This window comes from Pimephales promelas, chromosome 16, assembly GCF_988280905.1.
Source record: "Pimephales promelas chromosome 16, fPimPro1.hap1.1, whole genome shotgun sequence".
In the NCBI taxonomy this organism is placed as follows: Eukaryota; Metazoa; Chordata; class Actinopteri; order Cypriniformes; family Leuciscidae; genus Pimephales; species Pimephales promelas.
This window is the reverse complement of record NC_142784.1, coordinates 16973487-16985982: the sequence shown is the minus strand read 5'-3', so window position 1 is coordinate 16985982 and position 12496 is coordinate 16973487. Positions and strand designations below refer to the sequence as shown.

Below are 12496 nucleotides of genomic sequence, written 5' to 3'. Positions count from 1 at the left end.
ATTTTTGATGAAATCAGAGAGCTGGATCACTCCTGCATACTAGTCCATAGGCTCCTTGAGGGATTGAAACTTGCCAGCCTCGAAAAGTTATTAAAGACATCGTTAAAATAGTCCAAGTGACTTCAGTGGCTCAATCTTAAGTTCATCAAACGACGAGAAAACTTTTTGTGCGCAAAAAACAACAAACTATTCATTTACTTCTCTCTCTGCCTCGAGTCAGGTTACTAGTTTAATAATGTTATTGTACGTCACACGCATCACACACATGACCAGCGTCGGCCAATTAGTGAGCCTACGTGTGACGTAGCTCTACGCTATCACACTACGTTAACTGACTACAGGCCCATAGAGAAGGAAGTGAATAGTTGAAATAAAGTCGTTATTTATGTTTGTTTTTGCGCACAAAAAGTATCGTCGCTTGATAAAGTTAAGATTGAGCAACTGTAGTCACTATTTTAACGATGTCTTTAATAACTTTTCGAGGCCGGCAAGTTTCAATTCCTCAAGAAGCCTATGGACTAGTATGCAGGAGTGATCCAGCTCTCATATTTCATCAAAAATATCTTTATTTGTGTTCCGAAGATGAACGAAGGTCTTACGGGGTTGGAACAACATGAGGGTGAGTAAATACTGACAGAATTTTCATTTTTGAGTGAACTAAGCCTTTAACTCGGCTCAATGATCCATCTCAGGATTAACAACTCGCTGAAAGGGAAGAATATGAGAGGAGAAAATTGGATCTTTTTTTCCCACACATAAATCTATTGTATGGCTTCAGAATAGTCATGTGAATCACTTTTAAGGTTCTCCTCCATCCTTTTTGAGGCTTGAAAGCATCATTCCCCATTCGGTATAATCGCATAGAGAACAGTGTGAATCATAATTCCTTTAGCATTGCACAGAAGAAAGCCACATGGAACAACATGGGGATGAATAAATAATGACACAATTTTCATTTTAGATGAACATTAAATTCCATTAAAAGCGAAGACAAATGCCTGGTCTAGTTACCAGTCACAGTTTACAGACGGTTTAGAAAAGCACTTTGGAGACGTAATGACTTCATCAAGTCTAAAAAGCTTCTTGACTGGCTCACTGTGGAACGCCACGATGGAGATGATGAAAAGTAATAATATCAGCCAATTGAGATTTCAGCACACACTGGGCGACTGATTGACTGCCAGACTTGTGATTGCACAGAGGAGCCCTGCGTACGGCTTGCGAGAGAAGAAAAGAAAAACCAACAGCCATAGGAGAGCAGTGAAACTGGTGTGGATTCGCATGTGTCACTGAAACATCTGCTGTGAGAGAAACACGGAGGATTATTTAGCGTCACGGGGGTGTCCATTAAACACAACAACGAGGGAGAACGTCTTTTCTCTGCTCTCTTTTCTGATCCGTTCAGTTGGCGGTTAATTGCTGTCATTGGGGATGGGGCGAGAAAGGAAGAGACCCTCACCGTCTGTTTTCACGGCTGTTGCTGAAGAGCTTGATCATGTCAGAGAGGAAGAGACGCCGCACCTCCATCAGGTCTGCGCTGGCCGTGGAGCTCTTCAGCAGTGTGGCCACCACCTTGAGGATCACTGAGAACAACCCATCAATCACTCAGCCAATCAAAGCAGAGTTGTATCTGATTGACACATATGCGAACCAATGGAAATGAACAATGAGACGGGCATCTCTATGTGTAGAAGCAAACGTTGAATCATTCGCTAGTAAACTTCCACAGATGACAGTTAATGAATTAGGACCAGACCACAAAAAGAATTAATGGGGTGACAGAAATAATTACTTGGGTTCTGGATCTTCACTGTAGAATCGGGCTCAGCGTGAGGCTTGTGGACGACCTGTGTGCAAACCTGCTCTGTCAAAATCTAGACCGGAAATAGATCAGATTAGATTTATGAATGTTAATTAATCTGAAAGAGTAAGATTTCTATATAAACGTGTATAAACATCACAGTTGGTTATTTTAGTTTTGTAAATTGTATATTGAATAGTCACCCTATATATATATATATACACTTTACAATCCAAATTTGGGTCAAATATGGACAAACCCAAATGTTGGGGTAAAAATGCTATTAAAAAATGTACAGTTGAAAGTGAAAATTGAAGTTGGGTTAAAATTTGAAATGACATTTTTAACTCAACATTTGGGTTTGTCCATATTTTACCCAAATTTGGGTTCAAACCCAGCATTGTTTAGAGTGTGTATATATATATTACCTCATAGAGTGTGTTGTACGTAGTTATCGACAGTGTGTTGGAGTGCAGCATCAGTCGTTCCCCAAGAAGTGTGAAGAGACTGTTTGTGTGCATTATTTCCACCTTCCTCCTGTGACAAAACACACACAAATAGAAAACATACTGTAGTTGAAATGCCAACTTTCATACATTTCACAGTTAATGTCAAGCTAGCAGGAACAGGCCTTGATGGCAACTGAGCTTGGCACCTTTTGCATGGTGTCAGGTACCTTCAGTTTTTCACTCAGAATAACGAAGCAACCACCTCTGCGCTCTCGTCCTGCAAGAGCTGTGGCTTTCACATTCAAACTATCCAGCAGCACATCATTCTGAGGTGCTGTCAGGATGCTAAGCCTCCTAAAATGCAATCCTGCCCAACAGCAAGTATAGACAAATGGGGACTGTAGTAAAATGACAACCAGGAAAAAGTATGTTTTAAAGTGCCTGTGAGCATTCAGGATGTGAACCACTCAACGATGGATATGCTAATGATGGCAAAAAGCAAATGTGATGGGTTTTATGTGCACTCTAGGCTAACTGCAGTACAAGTCTGCAAATGTCGGTAGGCATGTAAATTTCTAAAAACAGCATGGTTACCTTTATATTTTTGTGTTTGTCTAAAGGAAACCGTCTTATGTGTGAATTTGCCCTCACACCATACATTAAATATTATTTATATCAAGAACATAATACCAATATACAATAGGCTATGTGCATGCGTGCGCATGTGTGTGTGTGTTAAACTGAAGGTAGGTCCTTGTTTACAATCTGCAAGCTACTGTATCACATCATTTCCACATGGAACAATATGATTGGCCTCTGCTGATCCTGCAGCCAATGAGATTGCTTGCTCAACATTTAAATAGTTTGGTTTATTTTTTTGCTGAAAAGCTAGTCCTGAAGAGCACTTTCAGAGTTTCTCTGAAACCCCCCACCTCCCACTCATCATTATTCCACTCATCCCTACATAGATATACAGTACACCCACAAATATCAACATACAAAGTCACACACTAGTTAAAAGAAGAGGCTTATGGGAAGAGTATCTCACTATAGGTACCTTTCTTAACAAAAGCCCTTGAGCCATTTGAAGAACTTTCAAAATTTCATAAAGACATGATGAGGACTCTGTCCTTATGCAACCACCTTATTCAGTGGTGGAATGTAACGAAGTACAAATACTTCGTTACTTTACTTAAGTACATTTTTCACGTATCTTTACTTTACTTAAGTACAATAAATAGTGCATACTTTTTACTTTTACTTCGTTACATTTTGCAGCAATTAATATACTTTCTACTCCACTACATTTCTACAACTTCTGTTACATTTTCGTTACATTTTCTGATCAGTTTTTCCCCTGCCAAAACGTAATCTGACCGTCCGTTCGTTGCACGTTTGTCTCACCAGTGACGTTTGGTTGCCATAGATACAGTATATCAACCCGGTCACACTAAATGCGTCTAACACGCAGTGTGTTTATCATGCAACTCATACGCGAAAATTTGTTTTTACGTGCATAGGAAACACACCGTGTGTAATATGTGTTTGGTTTGGTTAGGATTATGGCAAGCCAAGAGGTTCAGAATTACACCATAAATTAATCTCGTTTACTGCCAAACATAGTTATTAACATATAGTAAGGATAAGCATGATATTGCCTAATTGCAAGCTTGTTTCAGAAATGGTGACATTTTTTTTCCATCATTATTGAACATCATTATAGGAGTAGGTTATTAGGTTGAATGAGTTAGAATTAAATGTTTTATTAATCATTATAAAATAGACATTAAGATAATAAATTGTTATGCAAGTACTTTTACTTTTAATACTTAAAGTACATTTAAAATAAAGTACTTTTTACTTTTTACTTAAGTATGGTTGTCATTGTGTTACTTCTACTTTTACTAAAGTAAATATTTATCTGGGTATTTGTACTTTTACTTAAGTACTGAGATTCAGTACTTCCTCCACCACTGACCTTATTTCACCTTGTCGGATTCACTTGAGAAAAGATATCTCTTGGAAGACTTTGTATGTGAAAGTGACTCTGGAAAAGAGAAGAATGGATGTACTCACTTGTGACCTAAGTGTTTGAGAAAATATGCCAGAACTTTCAGAGCCTGAACTCGGATACTTTCACTCTTGGAAGCCAGAAGTTTGTACACCACCCTGAAAATAAATGACAGTAAATTAAAATAAAACTAAAAAGAGAATTATTGTGATTTGATTAATTAAATGTTATGTTATTTAAGGTTATTTTATATTTTATTATTATTATTAAAAACAAGAATCAGAGGTAAAGAGCCAAACACTTAATTCTTTCAATTAATCAAGTGGCAGATATAAAATTGAAAAAAAATAAGCAATACTTGAGAGGAAATGGCATTGTGTAAACCACCACAAAGCTGTTCATCAAAGTCATATCAGTTATTTTGAGCCAATCCCGAAACTTTATCAAATCCATCTATATTTCATTAGCTTGACATGCAGGGTGTTAGCTTTATCCTGCTTGTCAGAAAATAAATAAATATACATGAAAATATCATTCCGATTCCTATGTCGAGTCTTGTGAATAATTCATGATTGTATCAACTCCATCATGGGAGACAAGATGAAATATAATGAAATTTGACTCTGTGTGGAGTACACGGCTTTTTACCGGATTCCATTCCTCTGGTCAAATGCAGGAATCATGGAGGCAGGGTGCTCAGACATGAGGGCCACAAGCAGCTGAAGAACATCGTGGAGGTTCTCATCCTGAAATGAGTAAAAGGCATAAGCACATCCTGCATTTAAAGGGGTACTTCAACGCTGGTAAAATAGGCTTTCAATAAAAGACACACACGCAATCATGCATGCATATATATATTGTGTGTGTGTAAATCATTTTTAATAGGACTATTTTCTACACTTAGAACAATAGTAAGTTGAAAACTATTAAATAATGGAAGTATGGAAATTATTTGGTGACCAAATATTAAATAAATCAAAATTATCTTATATTTGAGTTTCTTCAAAGATGGCACACGTTGTCTAGATTTGAGTTTAGATTACTACATGAGGTGCATTCTGGGATGCTCCAACAGTATAGAACAAGATCAAGTGTACACCACTGTTCATAAGTTTGGGGTCTGTAAGATTTTTAAAAGAAGACTGCAATTAATAGATTTAATAAAAAACAGAAAAAACAGTAGTTTTGTAAAATATTATTACAATATGATATCTAAAAAAAATAATACAGTCATGTATTCCTCTGATGTCAAAGCTGAATTTTTTTAAGCATCATTACTTCCAGTACATTTTTTGTAATTTTACACAAACAAATATACATATATATATATATATATATATATTAGGGCTGTGAAACCATAAATCGCGATTAATTGCATCCAAAATAAAAGTTTGTGTTTACATAATACATCTGTGTGTAGTGAGTATAATTATTTTGTATATAAATACACACACATGCATGTATATATTTAAGAAATATTTGCATGTATATACTTTATATACAGTATATTTAAACAAAATTAATATTTGTTATATATATATATATATATATATATATATATATATATATATATATATATATAGGCCCTATGACTGTTTTGACCTTGTCTAATTCATATGTTAGCCTGAAGATGGGTGTTTAGAAATGTGTGTAGTGTATAACTACATTATAATCGATTTTCAAATAACTAAAGATTAAGTGCAATAGGAAGTCGTTGAGTCACTGATTTTAATTACTTTCAGTCAAATCTTAATTTAAGGAATGTAAAATTGGGCCCATTTAAGAACATGACTGAAGAATGGGAAATGTTCTAAACAGATATACAGTATGTATGGTAATATGTGAAGACCCACCTCATGCATGGTCAGCAAGTAGTTTAAAATACTTTGAAGCTCATCTTCTTTAACACCTCGGTCCTGATGAATAAAAAAATAAAAAAATAAACACGTCAACAAAAAGCTGAGCTGTGCGACTTTTGCAATATGCTGTTGTTAAACACCCAACTGCACTTATACTGTAAGCTGCTGCTTCCATCAGAATTCCAACAAACTATGAATTATAAATAGAAAGATGAAAGAAAAAAAATACAAAATAACAACAAGTTAAAATTCAGTGAGGCTATATTCTAAAATTAATGTTTACAGCAAATTTGGGTCTTGACTTTTACAAGCTATCTCTTTTTATTTGGTAAGCAGCGTTTCCCATTACTGCGAGAGCACAGGCGGCTTGAGAGATAATTGTTGTTTGCTTGTGCCTTGGCCACCTGACAGATTTTTTGATATGTTAGCACTGGTCTGAACAAGTGTACACTTCTTCCTACAGTCCTGTTAGAAAATTGTAAACAGCTGGGGGTGGTGAATGATAGCGCAAAACCTGCCAAAGCAGCTACAGCCCTAGAGCTGTTGTTCTCTACTGTATGTTTTGGTAAATCATTACAGGCACAAAATGAACATGAAATGATTGCCTAAACTGTAATATTAAATATTCTAGCAGGTTAATATACTCTTATTACAAAAACACAGTTAAACTATAGTTAGTTAACACACATTCAAGAGTGAAATGATTTGAGATACGTCAAGTCATTTTATTTGTATTATCATTAGTCTGCATATGCTACATATTACCCAGTTATATGTGAATACATGAAATGCTGCTTACCTTCAGTATGAGCTGTTTGAGGAACAGCAGCATGAAGGCTCTGAGGGAGGTGATCTCTTTCTGCAAGGGCCGGGGACCATCTGCTAACACAGGAGTCACAGAGGAACTGTTACAACAAACCGCACCACATCTCAAAAATGTCATGTTTAATGTTTCACAGATTCTGGCATTAAATTCACAGTGAGAGTGTCAAAGAGCGCCTGGCTCTCAGTCAGTGGAGAACCGTGGCATGGACAGGGGCGTCTGCCAGTCGAGAAGAGCGGAGAGGTCAGAGCTCTCAGAAGAAAGTCTAAGCCCTTATTAACTCCAGTCGGGAAGACAGCAAGAGCTCGGCAGGCCACAGCTCATTTCAGTTAGCTTGACTACGTCAAAAAATTTAATTTTGCTTCTGTACTCAGTCTGAGACAGCAACATGTCTCTTCGTTTTCCTCCAGCCTGAAAACAGCCGGCCAATCAACGAACAGAGGGTAGGCTGAGAGCCGCGACGTAGACGCTAAGCGTAAGTTTAAGATTGGGGAAATCAAAAACGGAAAAACGAAAACTCTGTTGTGGAAAATATTCCCGGCATTTGCAAACTGAAGCCCGAACAAGAAGATTGTTTGATGTTGGAGGTGATGTTGTGGCCGTACTCGACAGAGGGAGTATCTTGGTCCCTTTTATCTGTCGAGCTCGAACTAGCACCCTTTTGACAGGTCAGTGTCTCCTTTCTTTTCCAGTTCTTAAATATTGCCATGTCATGCTGTAATCTTGCAATTAAAGGGATACTCCACTTTTTTTTGGAAATAGGCTTATTTTAAAACTCCCTCAGAGTTAAACAGTTGAGTTTTACCGTTTTCGAATCCATTCAGACGATTTTCTGATATTTAGAAGACATTATCTGGTCTCATTGACTACCATAGTATATATTTTTTCCTACTATGGAAGTCAATGAGACCAGAAACTGTCTGGTTACTGAAATTCTTCTAAATATCAGAAAATCGGCTGAATGGATTCGAAAACAGTAAAACTCAACTGTTTAACTCTGGGAGAGATGTAAAATGAGCCTATTTCCAAAAAAAAGTGGAGTATCCCTTTAAGTTGCAGGATTTCCAACAGACTCGAAATGAACAAAGAGCTGTGTTTAACAGAACTAATCCTAACTTTGACAGTTGGCTGCAAATATTTTGCTGTTTCTCTCTACCGTCAAATATTAGTTTAGAGGCCCCGATTGAGCCATTGATGCGTTCACATAATCTACCAAAGTCGTTCACAGCCATGTGCACTCTGGAATTTCGCTCGATGGTTTTGTTTTCGCATCATATAACTTATGTGTTTACAGGTTTGGTTTGATTCGTCTGGTGCATAACTAAACGTTATGTGATTGGCTTACGGGTAACCAATGATTTTATACTTCAGACTTAAGCACCCCCTCACGATAAAGAAAACACTTTTCAATGACGCCACTCCAAACTCTGGCTGCATACGAAATCGCGTACAATGTGAGTAGGTACTATATTTAAAAAAGAATGTACTTCACAACCATTAAAAATGTACGTTCCATATAGTATGAATACTTCAAATTGGGGAGGATTCATTTTAAACAATCTGCCTGTCTGGATCTCATTAGAAGATCAAATTCATGATTCAAGCTAAACTAAACAGATCAATAGAATGACTGATATCTCTTTTACTCAATAACACTTCTTCCTGCACCATTTAATTGATTGTGAATATGAACACTCACGGCAAACACTGTCTCTTATTTGCAAAGAGTAATGAATCTGGCATGGTGTCAAACAGATAATCAATGCATATGTACTCTCACAGTCTCCCTACGCAGTGCACTATCCTTAAGATCAGCCCAAACAGCAGTGTACGTGGAAGCTCCTTATCAAAATGGATCTGTGGGACATATAGAAATGAAATTTTAAAAAATCCCTTCAGAGGGTATATGTTTTAATATAGGCCACAGTAAACATACAGTAATTGGATCTGGCGTCATATTACGGCTTATCTTCCGAAGCCAGGAAAATGGGAAAACGAAGCCAAAAGACGGATTTATTCAGCCCCTGGAGTTTTACACAAAAGCTTTCACACAGCAGAACTTGAGTTTTGACTGCATGGCTAAACATTAACTGTGATTAACTGTGTGTGTGCTCGAGCATTTAAGCACCAAAACACGTCTCTACGAAAGTAAATGAACGTTAATGCCGTCCCAAATGAAAAAGAGAACTTTCAGGAATAAAGTTTTCAGAACATAATGGGAACGTTAGCAAAGCGTTCAGTTGGATTGCAGTCAGAAGAAAGCTAAATTTTTGCTAGTTAGTTAAATAAGATCAAGCTTTTAAATGTTGTTTATGTCTATTTGGTGTTTAAGGGCGTTTTCACACCTGAAAGTCCGCAACAAAGTCCGAACCAAAGTTCACGTTAAGATACATTTTATATTGTCAGAACGTTTGGCTTGGTTTCACACTGCAATAGAGAGCCTAATCCCTCCCCTTCCAGTCGACCACCATGGGACCTTATTTCGTAAAAATATTGTACGGTAGTCAATGGCGAGAGACAACAAATATTTTGATCTCGTTTGAATTGTGCCCTGAATTGCACATATGATGTTTGTCAATTTAAAAAGATACATTTTAAAGTAAAGAAAGTTGCAGTTTGATGTAAAACCGTTGAGGTGTAAGACTGTGAAAATACATAAATACAAAGACTACAAACCCCAAAGGCGCACATTTTCCTTCAATGAATGAAACTAACTTTACTGAAGCTAACGTCTGTCATTGTTTCTATAGTCGTTATAATCGTAAAGTTACGCCATCATGCCTGAGTGTTTTGTACCAGACTGCACACACACGAGCAACGGATCTCGCTCGTTGTTTCGCTTCCTGGGAGTTGTAGTTCATTGAGCGATTTTCACATAAAACTAAATGTTACTCTTCTGTTTTATGACAAACTGAGACTTTCTTGACATTCAGAATTATCTTTTAAATTGACAAAAATCATATGTGTAAATCAGGGCACAGTTCAGATGGAATAAAAAGGTAAGTTGTCTCTTATCATTAACTACCATGCATATTTTTTCCCGAAATAAGGTCCCATGAGCCGGAAGTGGAGGGGAGGGACTTAGGCTCTCATCATCTATGTGGGCTGCATCTTGACATTGATTGATTTAGGACACAAAAAAACACAAAAAGTTTTCTCGTCCTTTGATAAACTTAAGATTGAGCCACTGCAGTCACTTGGACTATTTTAACGATGTCTTTAATAACTTTTCGAGGCCGGCAAGTTTCAATCCCTCAAGAAGCCTATGGACTAGTATGCAGGAGTGATCCAGCTCTCAGAATTCATCAAAAATATCTTAATTTGTGTTCCGAAGATGAACGAAGGTCTTACAGGGTTGTAAATACTGACAGAATTTTCATTTTTGGGTGAACTAACCCTTAATGCACAACAGGACTTTTCGCTGTGCTTGATGTTTCTTGAGGGAGTCTTTCTATGTATGTCTCTCAAGACACTGGTGAGAAAAGGCTCTCCGTGCTATTGAAAACAATGGGCAGGAGTGATGCATGACTTTAATTTGTGAAGTCTTGCTTGCTTTTAGAGAGATAGAGTGAGTGTGTGTGTGCGTGAGAGGGAGAAAAGTTTGTGGTTAGCTGATGTGGCTCCAGTGTTAAACAGAACTCTTTGTTGCAGTAATTGAACACTTCATTATGTTATACTGCTTTCTCTATAACCCATCCCTTTGTGGAAAAGACAAAAAAGACTGCAGCGTTTGACAAACGAAGAATAAATCAATGTAGACCGCCACATAGAATTACCCACTTGGCAAGCCAGAGACAAATGATTTTACATACTTCTCCTCTAGGACCTCTTCACCTGGTGGGACTGTGAAACGTGTTTGAGTGTTTCTTTGTGTGTCGCAGAGGTTTAAGTTTCATGATGGTGTAATCTCAGCACCAGCTGCTTTTCAAGATAAGAATAGTCCTTCATCTTCTGCACTTGCGTGTGGATATGCGTGTACTATGTGTTAGGTTCTTTAGATATTTATTTAGATTTAACCACAATCTGAAAGGATTCTGTGCCTGAAGAAAAAGCAATGAATTATCTAAGTCACAGTACTAACAACAAAGTTGTTGTACATATGAAAATAAATTGAGTTTAATTTGGAAATATTATTGAAAATTGAATTTAAAAAAATACATGAATTATTCTTTTTATTGTATGTATTGATCAATTTAGTGCATTCTTGCTATATATCGGTGCTTTACTGTATTTCACATGAAACTCTCTGTCTGGAATCTGTCTGATGTACTACTTGGCTTCTCCATCCATAGACAATTTGAATAGCTGTAAGGGTCTTTATAGTGCCTGGCCCTATCAAAACCAGCATTGCCACAGACCAATAGGTGTAAAAAAGTGAAATTGCCCTAATTTCAAAACAAAACACAGCATATTCGGCACTACTCATGCTATTACCGTTACTCTGATAATAAGTTACTCTTTCAGGCTCACCAGAATAATTTCAGATTGTGATGAAGACAAAATGAAAATCTATAGAACATTACATAGTAATAACACACACACACACACACTCAATATGAAAAGATTCTTTATATATATATATATATATATATATATAAACGTTTCAGAGATACTCTGACCCAATCGCAATTTATTGCATCTAACAAAACATTTCTTTTTAATCCGACACCTTGACTATGAGAACTGATCTAATCTACCCAGACCCAAATATGTGGCCTTGTTAGGATATGATCAAAGATATTCACTTCATCTGTGAATGGTCACAATGTTTTAGCTCATCTGTGTATATGATATTAATCAAATATTTACACAAAACATTAACTGCTGTATTCTCTAAATTACATTAGAATTTCAGAAAATCTAAGTCACATTGTGAATACACTGTTTTAGTAACAGTGCACTAAACGTCATCAAATTTATTATTATAATTAACATCAAAATTCTATATAAAATGCTACAAAAAATGGAATGTTTGAAATTTGGTTCAATTTTACAAATAAATAAATAAATAATAATTGTCGACTAAAATGAGATGCAGTTTAGTCACAATAAAATAACTAAAAACAGATTGACTAAATTTAAAGATATTTTTTTTTGTCACAAGACAAAACTTATGGCATTTAAAACTGTGAAAAAAAATGAAAGTAGCTGAAGATAAAAAACACTTGGTGCTAACCACTAAACTATAGCTCTTAACTCTTTGTTTAATGCGATTTGATATCCAGTAACTAAAGATCACATGACTTTCAGGATCAGAATAAAAGGAATAATTGAGCACAATTATACCTCTCAGTCCCACAGTGAGAATGCAAGCACACTGAATCTCTGAAATTATTTTAAAACACTCTCACAAGGTCATTTTTGCCTCTGTTTTAACACACAACTGACTGATTCATTCAGAGGATATTTGTGAATTATTCAGAGGACATGAAACTCTAAAAGATTCTAGCTGTAGGTGCTTTCAACTTCAGCGGGAAACCGTTGCAGAGAGAACAGAGAGAACAGCTCTGGCATGAGGAGAAAAGAGACAAAACAGAATAGAGGAGAGGAAAA

At 36.5% G+C, this 12496-nt stretch overlaps 1 protein-coding gene across 12 annotated transcripts in view; it reads right to left on the bottom strand.

The window, feature by feature from the left end:
- The window catches only part of nbeab (neurobeachin b), a 279115-nt gene that overhangs the window by 172424 nt on the left and 94195 nt on the right, over positions 1-12496 (bottom strand). For 7 of the 12 annotated variants that reach the window (XM_089121103.1, XM_089121108.1, XM_089121105.1 and 4 more), the window contains exons 14-20: positions 6920-7002; positions 6115-6177; positions 4910-5007; positions 4327-4419; positions 2230-2338; positions 1793-1874; positions 1460-1583 (exon numbers count right to left, since the gene is read on the bottom strand). In XM_089121103.1, the coding sequence (XP_088977229.1) occupies positions 1460-1583; positions 1793-1874; positions 2230-2338; positions 4327-4419; positions 4910-5007; positions 6115-6177; positions 6920-7002 (652 nt within the window). The remainder of the gene's footprint in view (positions 1-1459; positions 1584-1792; positions 1875-2229; positions 2339-4326; positions 4420-4909; positions 5008-6114; positions 6178-6919; positions 7003-12496) is intronic. The other 5 variants (XM_089121106.1, XM_089121104.1, XM_039671207.2 and 2 more) reach the window with 1 other exon arrangement.